This window comes from Nannospalax galili, unplaced genomic scaffold (assembly GCF_000622305.1).
Source record: "Nannospalax galili isolate Female #2095 unplaced genomic scaffold, S.galili_v1.0 scaffold702, whole genome shotgun sequence".
Lineage (NCBI taxonomy): Eukaryota > Metazoa > Chordata > Mammalia > Rodentia > Spalacidae > Nannospalax > Nannospalax galili.
The window spans coordinates 1,024,094-1,040,936 of NW_008348657.1; the positions used below are offsets into that span (position 1 = coordinate 1,024,094).

Sequence of the window (16,843 nt, forward strand, 5' to 3'; positions counted from 1 at the left end):
GTTGGCAAGAAATCTGGGTGAGCAGGAGGGAAAACAAGCAGGAGGATCAGAGAGATGCTATGCAGCTTCCATGCTTTGGAGGGTCAGCCTTCTGCCCTGGGCTGCGTTTTGCTGCCCCTAGCCCTTCTTGACTGCCATCCAGAGACTCTGTCTTGGCACGTCTCACTGTGGCACTGAGTTGTCTGGCCACAGAGGACATTGGGTTTCTAGACACGTGTATGTGCGCATTTTCACAGTCAAGGGGAAGAGGGAGGCAAGAGTGAGAAAATTTAATTCTAGTGTCAGAAGAATTTGCAGAAATACTCTAAGGAGCTGTAGTGCACGTAGTATAAAAAATTAATTAGAGCCACAGTTTGCTCAAGAAAGAAGAGCTTCTGGGAGAGGAAGAAAAGTCTGTTCCTTCTTTTTTTCTTTAGGACAAATTTCTATTTTTCTTTTATTTCTTTTGGTTTTCTGAGACAGGGCCGTGCATTGTGTAGCCCCAGCTGGTCTGGAACTGGCTGTGTAGACCATCCCAGGCTGGCCTTGATCTCACAGTGTTCCTCCTGCCTCTGCCTCCCAAGAGCTGGGATTAAAGGTGTGTATCACCAAGCCAGGCAAACACATCATTTGATGGGGATGTTAATATAACTTGCTAAACCACAGTGGGAGGGTGCCACAGAGTTCCTTAAGACTGTTGAGACTTTGTTCATGGCACAGTGGGTCAGTGGGCTCACAGGCTGGCTGACTATGGCTGGTTCTAGTGTGCTTGGCATTTGTAGGAGCATTGTCATTGTATCTCATACCCCAAGAGAGGCACATTCCAAATGCAGCCAGCATTACCTGGGCTCTGCTACACAGTGCAGCGGGGACAGTGTGGAAGTAGGTCCCTGGGGTCCCTAACAGACCAGAAGGAAGCAGAGCAGGGCTGTGCCCACAAGCTGCCCCTGTACCCTGCACTGGCCTGGCCTGTGCTCCTCTGTGTGCTGTGCTTTCTTCATACCGTGTTCACATCTTTTGCAGAAATGGGAACAGATCGAGGGCAACTCCAAGCTACGACACGTGGGCAGCAACCTGTGTCTAGACAGCCGCACGGCCAAGAGCGGGGGCCTGAGTGTGGAGGTATGCGGCCCAGCCCTGTCGCAGCAGTGGAAGTTCTCACTCAACCTGCAGCAATAGGAGGCCCCCAGGCCCTCCTGTCCACCTGCACACCAGCCCAGTTTGGCGATCACATTATTATGTTTCTGAAACTTTCCAAGAAACTATATACCTCAGTGTTCCATCATGGTCTGAAAGGCAAAGAAGTTGAGCAAGGCATAAGCTGGGCTGACGGCTGCGCAGGAGAGGAAACGGGCCCCAAAGGGCCTCGGGACAGAGGGTCCCTCCCAAGGCTGGCGTCCTCTGCCTCCCACCTTCCACTTCTGCTTGCTCCCCAGCTGAGGAACAGCTCAGCGTTGGCTGGAGCCGGTGGGCAAGTAGTGAGCATGTATGTGTTGAAGACAGAAGGAGCAGGGGGCATGGTGCCCTTGCAGCAAGAACTCCAAATCTCCCATCTTTTGTTTTAACCCATCCAAAATCATGTATGTAAAGCAGGCATGGTGGCCAATGCCTGTAATTCCATCACTCGGGAGGCTGAGGCAGGCAAGACCCTGTCTTTTTTTTTTTTTTTTTTTTTTAAAAAAAAGTGATTTCTACAAAGCTGACCCATGTTATTTGCAGATTTCCCAGTTGTGCTCTGTCCCTGCACCTCTGGGCCCAGCAGACCTCCTGGTGCCACCACCCCCCTTCCACTGACATGCTTGCTCTATTTGAGCGTGAACTTTCCTATTATAAAGAGAAGAATGGTGGTCAGTTCCCTATGGTTTCCCCATGTTATCATCTTGTAAACCCCACATTGCAGCTCAGCCGTGTAGAGGGGCTGGACTCCCAGAGCCTAGGGTGGCCTCCCTGTCCCTGGAGCCTGTCCAGCTAGTAGGTGCTGCTCTACCAGCTGGAGGTATCCTCAGACTACTGGCCCGGCTCATGAACATCTGTGTTTGGCTTCAGTGTGGGAGTTGCGGCTGGGTTGGAAAACCTACTTTGTGTCCATTGTCATCTGTAAACCTAAATAGGTTACCTCTTTTGGCAAGTATTGTTTTGGGTTTTTGTTTAAAATTAAATTACTTTTCTTTTAGGAAAAAAAACAAAAACCAACTCCACAGCTTCTGACTAACATGAACCAACAGGACCCCTGTGATAGGCAGACCAGGGACATTGACAACTGTCACATTCTAACCCTGGGCATTGGGTCTTTGGTACTAACTGAGCTGCCAGTAGAGAGCACAGGGGACAAGCCCCTCAACCTGAGGGTCAAGTCAGGACCATAGAGCTCACATGGAGGACCCAGGTGTGTGTTAGACACCTGGATGCAGTCATGGGAAGCCTGGTGACTGCCTAGTAGGGCTGCAGATATCATACATGCACAACACAGGCAACCTAGGGAACCCTGGAGACCAAGTAGTTGCAAGTGGCCCCAGGGGGCCTGCAGGGGCATGCTCTCCTTCCTGCCTGCTCCAAGAAGGGGGAGTGGCTGGTCTTCCTCTGCTACAGGAGTTGCGCATGTGTACGCACCATGACCACAGCCACTCTGTGGAGGCCTGGCCAGGTGCTGACCCTCTGTCTCCTTTTTACCCCCTGCCAAAAAGCCAACAAGATGCATTATAGCAGACAGGGTGTCCATGTACCTGGTTAACGCCACACACGTCCACCTCTCAAGGTGGGCTCTGAGGAATGTCACTCATAGGTACAGGTGCAAGTCTGTCATGGGACAGGCAGGACCGAGGTTGCTGGAGCTCCACCCAAGCACTCTGCCATTAAACACTGTAACCTGTGCTGCTTCACTCAGAGGGAGAACCACGGATATGAAGCGACTTGGCTGTTTTTAACCAGGTGTGTCTGCCCACATACCTGCACCCCACCCTGTGGTCCCCGTCACCTCTGTACCATCTGATTGTCTGGCCACCCAGGTGCCACTCAGCTGGGCTCTGAACAGAGGCAGGGACCTGAGGTGAGCCACATTTACATGACACAGTGTGCCAAAGTGACTCGCCGTGCTTGCATTGTTTTGTAGTCATTGGGCTATCCCACCCTCCCACTCCTGTTTTTAAATATCAAAACTTCCAGAAGCCCAGAGACCACATGGGCAAAGGCGGCTGTCTTCTGTGGTGGTCCTCGTGTCTCCGTGAAGCTGAAAAAAAGATGGTATCTGTATGTTTTGCAAATTCAAAATATAGTTTGGTAATTTTTTTTCCAGTTGATTTTTAAAAAAAGAACTGCTGTACAGAGCTTGTACTTTGTCCATTTTATAGATGGAAACCATCCTTGAAATTGTTTAACTTAAATAAAGAGAAGATACTTTATAGATAACACTAAGCTGTCTCTGTCCATCTGTATAGAGCAAGTAGGACCAGGCTAAGGACTGGGAGCACTATCATGCTTCTGGGCCCCTCTACTACCAACAGTCAAAACACCCCTAAAGCACACACATCTAATGGTATCTATGGCTGCTGTTGTCTGCCCTTACTTATGGCAGTTACTGTGAGGCTGTGCTAGACATTGGCCCCTCTTTAGTGCAGTCACTTTACAGCTGTTGGGGAACTTCTGGATGAATGTGGGGGCCTGCCCAGAGTTGCCCTATTCCTGTGGGCCAAGTTCACACTGCTCCTATGCAATCCACTTTCTGTAGTCTGCCCTGGGCACTTGGCCCACGCCCTGTGCTCCAAACCCAAGAACCAAATTTTTACACTTTTTAGAAGTTTTTAAAATGCACAGACCTGGGACTGAAGGGATGGCTCAGTAGTTAGAGCACCAGCAGCTCTTGCAGGGGATCTGGTTCATGGCAGCTCACAACTGTCCCTAACTCCAGTTCAAGGGAATCTGATGCTGTCTTGTGGACTCCACACATACCAGACATGCACATAAGTACACTTTATGTAGGTGAAACATACATATACATCTTGGGCTCTCCCACTCCACCACGGCCTGGTCGAGGTTCTCCACATGCCCTTAACACATCTTCATGTGACCAGCTCCATTGTGTGTCCAGGAAGCTAAACACTGGCCAGTTGTTTGGCAATTTGGGTTGAGACAGGGCAGGGAAAGGACCTGACCAAAGAGTTCCAGGACCTTCTAGACACCAGGGTGTGCTTTCTCGTCATTGTTTGAGACACCAAAACTTTGGCCGGGGACTCAGGGTTACAGGAATGAGAGCATTTCTTGAGGGTTGACCCAGCCTCAAGGCACAGAAAAAGCCTCCTGTAGGTTCCTACAGGGTGAGGGTGAAACATGTGATTTTCTTTTAACTTGATGACAGTGAAGAAACAATACAAACACTCTCAATGGAAATAATACTTTGAAAGTTAAACTTTGATTTTCTCTCCCCCCCCCCATGGTAGTTTGTGACACGGTGCTGTCTTGATGTTGAGTGGCTTCCTGTCCGTAGCCAAAGGGTACACAAGCAGTCCTTCATGCTGTACTGTTTAGCCTGCAGTTTTCTGATAAGGTAGCTGTGCTGGATAGCTTCAGTATCAATTCGACACACCTGGGTAGAGGGAGCCTCAATTGGGGAATTGCCTCCATTGGACTGGCCTGAGGCCATGTCAGTGAGGCATCTTTTTGACTGAGTGACGAGGGAGGATCCAGACTACTGTGGGTGGTGCCACCCCTGAGCGGTTGTCCGGTATTGTATAAGAAAGCAGGTTGAGCAGGCCTGGGGAGTAAGCCAGTAACCAACGTTCCTCCATGGCCTATGCTCCAGCTCCTGTCTCCAGGTTCCTGCCCTGAGTTCCTACCTTGGGCTCCCCATGAACTGTGACCCAGGAGATGTAAGCCAAATAAACCCTTTCCTCCGCAAGTTGGTATTGGTCAGAGTGTTTTGTCACAGCAATTGAAAGCGGACTAGAACAGTAGCCAGTATATTACATGAAACACTGAACACACTTTTACAGAACATAGTTTGTATTTGATGGTTTTGCCAAGCTATGGGCTGACACAAATGCTCAGGTAGGCAGCCCTGCTATGCTTTTCAGTCAGAGGTATCAAATGCATTTTAACATAAAATGTTCTCAGCTTAGAGGTGCTGAGGGAGATGAAACAAAGCCACTTCTTCAGGGGTGTTTGGCTAAGACTATTGCATTGTTGAACACTAGGAATGTCAACAATAGCCCCTCATACTAAGCACCTGTTAATGCTTATTTTTCCTTTAAGTAAGCTAAGATGTTGAGGGCTGTGGTGATTTGACTCCCTAAGTGAAGCTGTCAGACCCTTCCTTAGTGCCCTAGATGGCTTCAGTGGCTGACCATCAGCCAAGCAGCTGAGCAGACGGCCCTCACGACAGCCTGTCTGCTTTAGGCACTGCATAGATATCTTGAAATTACACAACCACAACTACTTGCTGTCAATGCCCAACTCCAGTTCTAGAGGGCACTGCTCCAGCCACAGCTGACCTTTATCATTGGCATAGCAGGCTGATCTGGTCACATGAAGACAGTAGAAGTGGTCGTGGAGTGGTAGCAGCAGTGAAAGGGGCGGGGATGGTAGGGGCAATGGCAGCAGCAGTAGCAACCAGATGTGGCTTCAGAGTTCCAGGGAGTGGCCAGGTGGAAATAGTGGGGAGCAGTGGTGGGGCAGTGAGGGCAGCAGATGTGGAAGAAGGTGATGGGGTGGAGGGCCAGTGCTGAAGAAAACCTCTGAAGAGCTATAGATGGGAAACAGCAGGCAATGGCTGCTGTGCAAGTTCCAATTTTATTAGAATCATAAAGAAAAATCCTCAGGGCAGGAGAGCTGGTCATCTTGGCAGCCGCCTTGAGGAGGTGATGGTGGGAAAAAGGAAAGAAAGCCATGGAGCCAGACACGTGGCTGACTGGCAGCCATACGGCTGGGAGAAGGAAGCAGTACGGAAAAAGTGAAGAAACACAAGATGCTAGGGGCGGCCCAAAGCCTGTTTAGTAAGAAAGGCATGAAGAAGAAAAGGAGAAATCATGCTTTCCTGAAGAGTTCAGGAAAGTGGACAGACTTAGAGAGACCTACATGACTGTGGCTGGTCTGGAAGTTCTGCGGAGGTCTGAGCTAGTTCCAGGCAGGAAAAATTCACTACCTCATTAACGCGCCAGGTATTCCGCCCATCTATTTAGCATAACTTAAGGTGAACCTGCCTTCCAGGAGTGGTTCTACCACCAGGTGATTGACCAGTGAGACTGGAAAAGTGGGTCCTCCCACAGATAGACTAGACATTTTATAGTCTGGACCAGTTAAATTTATGGGGCTTTTTGCTACTCTAACATTCCCCCCTCTGAAGAGGTAACCCTAAAATCTTTTAGGGCTTAGATAAGAGCTCCCAAATACTTCTGACATTTTTGGCCTTTGGAATAGAGTATGTTGCTAAAAGGCCTAAGGACATTTTGACTTTTAGCCAAAAAAGAAATTGGCTACTTTTCTTTGGGGTCTTTTTACCCTAACTGCCTAGCCAATTTCTACCTCCTATTCTTATCACATCACCCTCTAAAGAGGTTTACCCAAATTGCTGATAGGGAATCAGGACAAAGACCAATCTGGCTTCTTCTATGCTGAATGGGAATGCAGAGTGAAGCAATTGGGGTACCCCCGCTCAGTGGGTCTATCTAAGACACCCAACTTCCATAACTTTTGACTATAGAGAGGAAAGAAAGTCCTTGACTTTCTGGTGTCTAGGAGATGTGAAGGAGAAGTAAAGGCAAGAGTAACTAGCATTACAAGTTCTAGACGGGGAACCAGAAAAAAGTCAGAACAGGGAAAATTTCAAATGTCCAAATTAAAGTCCATTGGAATTTCTTGATGAGGGCTTCCAAAAGCATCCATCTATTGGTTCCTCCTCAATTTTTTTTACACATAACTGTTAAATAGTTTACATTTTATTGACTTCCCAGTTTTTTAAAACTTTTTAAAAACTTTTTATTATTTTTATTTTATGTGTATGTGTGTATTGCCTGCATGTAGGTCAGTGTACCCATGTCGTGCAATGCCTGCGGAGGTCAGAAGAGGCTGTTGGATCCCCTGGGACTGGAGTTACAGACAGTTGTTAGCTGCCATGTGGGTGCTGGGATTTGAACCTAGGTCTTCTGCAAGAACAACCAGTGTTCTTAACTGCTGAACCATCTCTCCAGCCCCATTGACCTCCCAGTTTTTTTACCTCTAAGTTTGATGTACTATATATAGATCATGCAGAATGAATATGAAGAGACAAATTAGTCATGCCCAAAAAGATTGACTAGAATACAGAATCATCTTCATAAATACATATGAAATTCCTATGAAGATAGAGAGGACTGCCAGGATTTCTGAGACACTTCAGAGTGATTCAAGGCACAAAATATACAGCGTCGTGAATATACACATTCTAAACTTTGTGCCTCTGATACAGCCCAAAGATTTGGCTTTATGACTATTACAAAACTAAATATACTGAATGAAATTCTGTTTCTTGGGTGAAAAAACACAGACCTATGAACATCAAGTAGGTAATTACTCCAGAATACAGGGGATACAAATACAAGCACTTTATTTTAAAAAGCAAACACAAAAGATCGGTGTAAATCCAAGTGTTTAACTGCTTCCATTTTGGATAAAGAACAAGTTTGTTCCCAGAAGCTAATGCCTTACTAGTCTCTGTGAAGAAAATGAATTCTAAAAATTAACATGGTTTTCAGGAAAGTTTCACTATTTACATAAAAGCCTAGAGACCAATCATATTCAATAGCTTCAAAAGATAAAGACTTGGATATAATAAACTTTACCAATGTTTGTCCAGGTCTGTTTAATATATACACAAGGAAAATATACTCACTATAATTTCTTATAAAATAGCAAGTGGGGAGTAGATGTAGAAGATGTTGAAGGGGAAAGAGAATTCCAAAAGTCCCTCTGGAACTTTCACTTCAGAATCATCAAAAAGCAACCGCTTCCCTCATGCTCCTTTAAGCTCTGCACCACTGTGAAATTTTGTTCTCAATTCCACTCATGTCAATGCCTGTTTGGTCACTGGGTTCCTTGTTTCTGTCACATTCGTGGGTCCCATTAATATTAGTTTCAGAATTTCTATTTTCAGCAAATGCTGAAAATACTGGTAACCTTATCAGGATTAGATGCTTGTTGTATTATATTAGATGCTCAGACTCTGCTTTGCTCTTTTGTCCTCCAAGAAGTCCAATAGCTTCTACATTTTTGTTGTTGTTGTTCAGAACTTTACTTGGCTGCGCATTTCCACAGGGTGTGGTCAGAGGTGGGCATCGGGTTCTCAGGAAGTTGCTGATGCCAGTTCTATGAGGAAGACGTATGTGCTTGAAGCCAAGGGTCAGATCTGTAAAACTCTGCAGAGGAAAAAGTCCAACCCAAGTCAACTGTGGGGCTCTGTGCTGTCACTTCAGTCTTGAAATTCTCATCTAGAAAGGTACAGCCTCTTCCCAGGCTGTCTTCTGTCCATGGAAAAAAAGAGTTCTCTAAAGAAAAAGAGTTCTCTGTTTTTTCTCTCTCTACATTCCTAGGGTTGGGCTATGACAGTTGCTCCAGGCGCAAGGGATGCCGGCACCACAGCCAGCGAACGGCCTGCAGCATTCATGTGTATTCACAATAGGCTTCACCCCTCAATCCCAAACCTTTCCACCATGGACTGACAGGAAAGCTAGTGATGGTGAAACTGAAGTGGGGATGGAGTATAAGGGTCACCCGGTGTCTGTAGACAACTATAAGAACATGCAGCTTGCAAAGACAGAAGAATGCATAGACAGGTATTGTCTAGACACTGGGTGAAGTTTTAATAAGGTGCAATAATGCCCTTTTATACCAGAGGCATTGAAGAAGATACAGAAATGAGAGAACAGCATATTTTGTTAGGATACACACACACACACACACACACACACACACACATGTATGCATTACCTGCATTGACCATAAAAACCACGTATTTTGTGTGATCTTCTCCCTACTTCACTGATTTTGTGTCAGCTTTACACACCTGGGTAGAGAGAACCTCAATTAAGGAATTTTCTCCGTTGGATTGGCTTGTTCCCATATCTGTGGGGCAGTTTCTTGAATGTTGAGTGATGTGGGAGAGCCCAGCTTACAGTGGGTGGTACTACCCCTGGAAAGGTGATCTGGTGTTGTTTAAGAAAACAGGGTGAGTACAAGCCAGGGGAGCAAGCCAGTAAGCAGCGTTCCTCCATGGTCTTTGCACCAGGTTCCTGCCCTGAAGTTCCTATGTTGGCTTCCCTTGATGATGAACTATGAACTATACACCAAATAAACCCTTTCCTCCCCACCTGGGCTTTGGTCAGTGTTTTTATTACAACAATAGAAACCTAACTAGAACACAGATGATAACATCACAAAACAGAGATGCAACCTGGCACGGTGGGGCACAACCTTTAATACCAGCACTCCAGAGGCAGAGGCAGGCGGATCTCTGTGAGTTCGAGGCCAGCCTGGTCTACATAGGGAGTTCCAGGTGCCACAAGGAGACCCTGTCTCAAAAACAAACAAACAAAAAGATTTAAAATTTAAAAAATAATAACCAAGATGTCATATACATAAAATAAGAGTCTCTTTCTATAAATATTTTGTTTTGTTTTTAAGAGTTCTCTTCCTAATCTAGACATTTACATAACCTCAGCAAATGACTGACAGTCCGGTGTATGAATTACTGGTATTGTATGTTGCCTGTATCAATGATCTATGTCACAGTTCCAATAGACTTCCAACCCCCAGGTCTGACCTGGGTGCTGGGAGGCTGAGAATGAAGGGGAGGGGTCTGTAGAAAGGCCCTGTACCCTTGTCCCCCAAGAAGGCCCCAAAGTGAGTCCAACTTGGAGCCAGACCCAGAATTCAGCCATATTGAGCTTTGTAAAGTAGAAACCAGAGGATGGTTTGTTTCATAATACAGTGAGGCTCAGAAAAGCATGGGTCTTGGAAGGTCATGAGGAACCCTTGGTGATTACCATATGGAGGCCCCATGTGGGACTTGGAGCTGTAGCCTGGGGCTAGTTAGAGGGTACCCCAGCACGTCCCTCCTTGCTGGAGAGTGCTCTCAGAGCCCTGCCACCTACACAGTCCAGAGATGCTTTTTATCTCATGTAATAAGAGATCCTAAAAGATGATTCCAACTCAGTCCTGGGCTCCACACCTAACAAACTGCCTCCTCCTATCTCCTACCCTTCCCCTCAAACAGTGGCACAGAATACCTCTCATAGTGAGGCATGCTGCGCCTATGTGGGGTCCCTAGCCCAGAGGCAAGACGTGGCGCTCAGAGGCTTGGGATCCATCTATCTTTGTCAGGAGACAGGAAACAGATGGGTGCTGCTTGCTGAGCCACACAGTCTGCAATGCCCGCCTTTCACTGGAAGGAGTTTAGCCACAGTAGGATAAACGGAACAGTGACACGGTCTCTAGTTCCTCTGCCCAAGGAGGGGTAACTAATGGCCAGCCAAACCCCTTCTCCTCCATACCCTTGGTTTCTGGGGTACCTGCTGGCAGCCCTGGGCTCCCCTCAGGAGGGTTTCCAGTGAATAAAGCAAATTGCATAAAATCACAAAGAAGCAAATTATACAGAGATACAGTTATCAACTTAGAATCCGTACTTCTTAACAAGCATCCCATCTCATTGCTGCTGTGATTCCAAAGCAGGCATACAGTATTTGAAAAATTTGCAATCATTAATGTGAGAAATATATCTGTGATTTTAAATTAGAGACAGTGATCCTAGCCTGTGGGCTTCATTCATGAACCAAGGAAATGTTAAGTTTCAGGCGGGGCTTATGAGAAGAGAGCTTCCTGGTTCCCACTGAAGCCAGTCAATGTGAGTGAGCCGGATGTCCTTGTCTGAGCATCAGCCGCCCCCGTGTGGGTGATGAGACACTTGCATCTCAGCATCAAAGAGCCCCCTGTTGGTGAATGACTTCTCATCTCTGACCTTCAGTGATGAGCTTAATTTTCAGATGTTCCCTTGCCTGGTACAGAGATGCTGGGAGAACAGGTAAGATTTTGCTTCTGAGTGTGTCTAGTGGAAACTGGCCTGGGAGTGGTGGACAGAGCAGGGACAACAGCTCTCAAAGTGGGTGGCACCATCTAGTTGACCAGAGGCTCTGGCAGAACAAAAAGGCCACTTTTCCCTCTCTCCCCAGGAGTTGGAACCATCAGTATCCTCTGCATGGACAGTGGAACTTCAGGTTCTCTGGTTGCTGGGCTCCAGGACTGCTCAGCAACCCCTGGTGCTCAGGCCTGGGGACATGGACTGAGCCACATTGCCAGTGTCTCAGGGCTCTGGCCTGCAAATGGCCTGGTGTGGAACTTCCCCACCTCCATGATCAGGTGAGCTGAGCTTGTATGTACATACTCACATGTTGGTCTGTCAGTGTGGGGAACCCTGACACCCGGTATAAGCACACACTTAGTGATTTATTGACATAGCAACTGGCAGGTGCTGTAAGAAGGTGGAAGCTGAGCCAAGAAAAGGCTTATAGAGTTGCATCCATGCTAACCTCATGCCCCTCATGGATGGAGCTGGGAACCCTGGGCTGAGGGGCCTGGGCTATGACTGGCCATCTTTCTATCATGGGACAGGAAGTGAGGAGGGCAGGAGAGCAAGGGATGGGAAGGTGCTTTCTGAGAGTGACCCCTGCCATGGTACTGTGATAGGAAGTAGATGAGCTACCCTAGGCCTGGACTCTGACTCTGGATCCAGTGGGTACCTGCTACTTGCTGTCTCCCTGAGCTCCATCTGGGCCTACCCAGTACCAGGCTTCTGAAAATCTGAAGGAAGGAGAGTGAGGCCAATTTTGTACTAAAGTAGCATCAACCACCAAAGGGGCAAGAAGGAAGTCTGAGAGGGTGGGAAGGGGGTGAGCAGGCAGGATATGGAGTCATCCCAGTGATGCTGCCCAAGACTGGCCAGCCCTGAAGTAGTTTCCACTTTGAATCTTCACAACCTATGAAGTTTTACCTATTATCCCACTGGGGAAAAGGAATTCACTGCCACGACCAGGACCACAGCCTAGTAGTCAGCTCTAGACCAAGAATGCTGAGCCATTCCTACGTGGCAGGAAGACCTGCCTGACTAATGTTTGTCAGGGAGAGAGTCAAGTTGCCTGGCCTGGGACAAGATGGGGTATGGGGAAACGGGGTTCTGGGTGCGAGTGGCCCTGGGCTCCAGTTCTGACCTCTTTGTCCCATGAGCTGAGCCACTAGCCTGTTTGGGAATCACCACTCTCACTTGCAAACTGGGGGGGGGGGGGGGGGCCTGCCCAGAGCCCAGGTCCAGATGAGGGTCCCATGATTGTGTTCAACACAGCTGAGGACAGGGCTGCCACTGCCGCCTTTCCTTAGTGGGTTCCCACCCGACCTCTCAGAGCAGACCCACCACCCCACTCCCCTTCCCAAGTCCTGCTCTGCTCTTGTGCTCGCTGAGTGCTTCTCCCTGCTATCCCCTTACTGGTCCCAAGTACCTCTGATCCTCCCAAGCCTAGAGCCCTGCGGTGCCGCAGTACTTCCCCCTCCCACCCTGTCACCTCCTACAGTAGTCCCTTGTGCAGCTTGCTTTCTGTTGCTGTGATAAAACACTGCCTAAAAACAACCTAAGGAGGAAAGGGTTTATTTCAAGCCTACAGGTTACAGTGCAACATCAAGGGAGGCCAAGGCAGGAACCTGAAGCAGAGACCACAGATACTGGCCTGCTCCCTCTGGCTTGCTCAGCTACCTTTCTTATAGCCCAGGCCCACCTGCCAGTGGATGGCACTGCCCACAGTGAGCTGCACCCTCCTAAATCAATTAGCAATCAAGAAAATACCCTACAGATGCCCACTGGCCTATTTGAAGACATTCTTCAGTTGAGGGTCCCTCTTCCCAGGTGGTTCTAGTTTGTGTCAAGTTGACAAGTTGGCAAAAACTAACCAGCACAGCCCTGATGACTTGCTTAGGCCTCTCTCTTCACTCCGGGCCACACACTCCGTGTGTCCGTGTCTTTTATATTTCCAGCTGTCTCACAGGTCAACTCCCAGCTCATTGTATTGGTTACACTTAACACTCCATGCCTATTTTGTGGTGACCTGAGACTCTGCTGCCCTCTGCTGGACAAACTAAGAACAGCCTCATTGCAAAGACAGGTACAAATCCAGAAAAGGGGGAGGGGGGCGCCGAGGGGAGGAATCTGGTCATGGAATCCAGGTAAAAGCTGGTGGCTACATTTGTTGCTGCTTTGTTACTCTAGCACCATTGAAGTCAGACAGTAAGGCCTGCACTTGCCCCTCTCCCAGCCCCATCGGTTCACACAATCTAGGACAACAATCTCAGATTCTTAAACACTGCATGCTATTCTGTCCATTCTTGCAGGCCACTGTCTCAATCGGGGATGGATAATTCCTTCTCCAGGTCTTGAGATATTCTGCTTGGCCACATGGGAACTATAATGAAATATCCCCACTATACCAAGATTCCTTGGGACTGTCTAAGGTCACATTGTTCAAGGTCAGGCTGTTACTTTAGCCAGGACAACAAAGGAACCCCTAGGGTTGGAGTGAGTCTTACCTGATAATTACCCAGTGTCTGAGGACAGCACCTGGCTTGAAGATCAGTCACCTCCCTCAGGGACTGGCACTGCCTCTCCTTTCAGAGAGTTAAGAGGAACAGACTCTACACTCTCTAACTCTGCAGAACTACTGGTCTCAAACCCTTTCACCCACGAGCCTAAGTGTTTTTGAAAAGCTTGGAGACTTTGGCCCAAAATTCACCTGCGTCACAATGGTTTGTTCCAGGAATAGTTACCAGGTCAGATCATGGAGCATCATCCCCTCTTGACCTCTGGCCAGTGCAGACTTCCTGTTAAGATACTCTGGGCCAGTGACAGGGTAGGGCCAGCCTACATGTTTCTACTGTAGCTTTTACTGTTGTCACTCTGGCCATGTGGGGTGGGGATGGGTTTTCATCTCTCCACTGTTCATTAGTCCTTGATGACACCTGAGTGCCCACTGCCTGGGGATTAGAAGATCTCAGTGGCAAATTTTTCAGTGAATGGGTTATAGTCCACTGGCCTGTGGATTGCCTCTCTCAGGTCAGCACACAGTATTCCCACCAGATCCTGCTGTGCCTTGGATGCAGTTTGCATCCACCCCTGTGCTTCATGTGTTGAAGTTTTGTTTTATTTTGCTTTGTGAGACAGTCTCACCTCTGGAGTCCAGGCTGGCCCAGAACTACTATATAGCCCCAGGCTGGCCTCAAACTCAAAAGCAATCCTCTTGTCTCAGACCCCCAAATGCTGAGATTACAAGCATGTGCCACCATGCCCAGCTATGTGTTGAAACTTAATTCCTACTGTGAGGCATTAAGAGGACGGAACTTGAATCTGGCTGTAGTGTTTAGAGGCAAGGCTTTGGAAGGGCAGTTCTGATTAGGAAAGGGGGGGCCCTGACTCAACCCCAGCGGTGTTCTAAGGAGAATGTCCTAGTTAGCTACAGCAAATACAGCCCAGATTCATTTGAGGGGACTGCCCAGATCAGTGGCCGATTAATGACTGATGTGAGAGAGTCCAACCCACTATGGGTGATCCTGGGCTCTTTTTTTTTTAAATAAATATTTTATTATTTTCATTTTATGTGTATGAATGTATTGCCTGCATGTGTGTTTAACTGTACCCATGTCATGCAATGCCCTCAGAAGACAGAAGAGGCCATCAATCCCTGGGAACTGAAGTTACAAACAGTTATTAGCCAGGTCTTCTGCAAGAACAGCCAATGTTCTTAACCACTGAGCCATAGTTTAGTAAGCCAACAAGCAGTGCTGCTCCACGAGTTCTGTTCCAGCATTCCTACCTGAGTTCCTGCCCTGCCTTCCCTCTGTGATCAACTATGACCTGGAAGTGTAAAAGAAAATAAACCCTTTCCCTCCCTAAGTTGCTTCAGGGCAGAGTATCTATCACAGCAACAGAAGGAAACTAGGACAGATGGAGGTACCAACCAGGAGACACACATAGACATGTATGCTCATCTCTCTCCATGGGATGCCTGGACCACCTCGGAATGCTCCCAACAAGAAACCATGACCAGGGGCTGGAGAGATGCTTGCTTTTACAGACAACCTAGGTTCTCAGCACCCACATGGCAGCTCTCAACTGTCCATTAACTCCCCCTCTGGCCCCTGTGGGCACCATGCACCCACATGGTGCACATATATACATTCAGACAAACACTCATACACATGAAAGTAAAATTTAAAATCTTTTTTTTTAAAAAAAGAAACCACCACTACACAAAGTACTTGAAGTCCAGAACCATGAACTAAAATAAACCTTTCTTTCTTTATAAAGTAACCTAGCCTCCGACATACCACTGTGGGAACAAAAATAGACTAACCCAGTCATCAAAAGCCCACACCACTGGGAAATATGACCAGAGCTCAGTAACCATAGCAGGAAGGCTGGGATTCAGGATCAGTAAAGAAATCCCATCATCCCACCCACTTTCAAGATCACATTGTTAGAAGTTTGTCCTCTTTCTAGGTGTATCAGCCCCCAGGAAATCTTTGATACAGAAGTTCCATCCTCAGCCTACTCCTGTGGAGGGACAGGTGAGGGCCCAGGAGGGCTCTCTGCACCCCAGCAAAGGTGGGATGCTAGTTCCCTGGGCTCATCAGAAGAATGCTGGGGGAAGTAGGGAACCAGGTAGGAAAGACAGAACTGCAAAGAAAGGACCACGGAGGGAAGGGATCAAAGGTGGGAAGAAGTCACCCACTTTATCAGAAATGATCACATCAGGGGTATACAAAAAGTGAAGGTAAATTCTTTACTTGCAAAGATTTGAAATCACTGAAATATTAAAACAGTGTTTGGAAACCACTTTGGCTGGTAGAAAAGCTTCAGTATTTTAATGCCAGGGCTAGAGAGATGGCTCAGTGGTTAAGAGTGTTTGCTGCTCTTGGCCGGGTGTGGTGGCGCACACCTTTAATTCCAGCACTCAGAAGGGAGAGGCAGGTGGATCTCTGAGTTTCAGGTCATCCTGGTCCACATAGCAAGTTCTAGGCCAGCCATAGTGAAAGCCTGACTCAAAACAAACAAGAGTGTTTGCTGTTCTTGCAGAGACCCCGAGTTTGGATCCTAGCATCTACATCCAGCAGCTCACAGCTACCTATAACTTTAGCTCTGGGGGATCTGGCATCCTCTGGTGGCTTCTGGGAGCACCTGCACATACATGTGCATATCCATACACATACACATAAAAAATAAAAATAAATCTTTAAAAATAAAGAATATTTTAATGCCTATTTTAGGTTGAAAGATATATGCTTCTCAAAATCTTTTAATTCTCTTTTTAATAAAATGTAAAAACAGAACCATGGAAAATAGAATCAACTACTTCATTTCAGGTACAACACTCTACAGTGTAAATAGGAACATTCCCATGATGTAACCTTCCAGGGTGTTCCAGGACGGCTAAAGCCAATTCATTTTCTTTTTGAGCTCCAGTCAAAAAGGAATCCCCTGGGCTGAACTTGGTAGGGCAGAATTTCTCCCAGAAAAAGGCCATGCTTGTCCCCAGGTCATAAGGTCACAAGCAGTAGCCAGAGCACTGAGAAGCCCTTACCCTGAACATAGCTGTCAGCACAGAGCTCCCTCCTGCCTCCCTTCTGACCGTAAGACTCACTCCAGATTCCAGAACCTTCTGTCAAGGAAAGGGACGCAAAGGCCAGCAGGTGGTAATGACAGTGATCAGGAAAGTTGCCAAATGCACAGAACAGTCTCCAGAGGGAGATGGGAAGGGGAGCCAAGGAGGACTCAGAGGTGGGCTGCAGAGTGAGGCAGCAAGGGGCCCTC

The 16,843-nt window shown here is 47.5% G+C and overlaps 1 protein-coding gene and 1 pseudogene across 1 annotated transcript in view; both read left to right on the forward strand.

Annotated features, from left to right (window-relative positions):
- The window catches only part of Galnt2 (polypeptide N-acetylgalactosaminyltransferase 2), a 142,918-nt gene extending 139,534 nt beyond the window's left edge, over nucleotides 1-3,384 (forward strand). Inside the window, exon 16 of the mRNA XM_008845781.3 lies at nucleotides 1,003-3,384. Coding sequence (XP_008844003.1) covers nucleotides 1,003-1,158 — 156 coding nt within the window. The 3' untranslated portion in view covers nucleotides 1,159-3,384. The remainder of the gene's footprint in view (nucleotides 1-1,002) is intronic.
- Nucleotides 2,591-12,715, forward strand: LOC103744143 (annotated as a pseudogene).
- The last annotated feature ends 4,128 nt before the right edge of the window (nucleotides 12,716-16,843 follow it).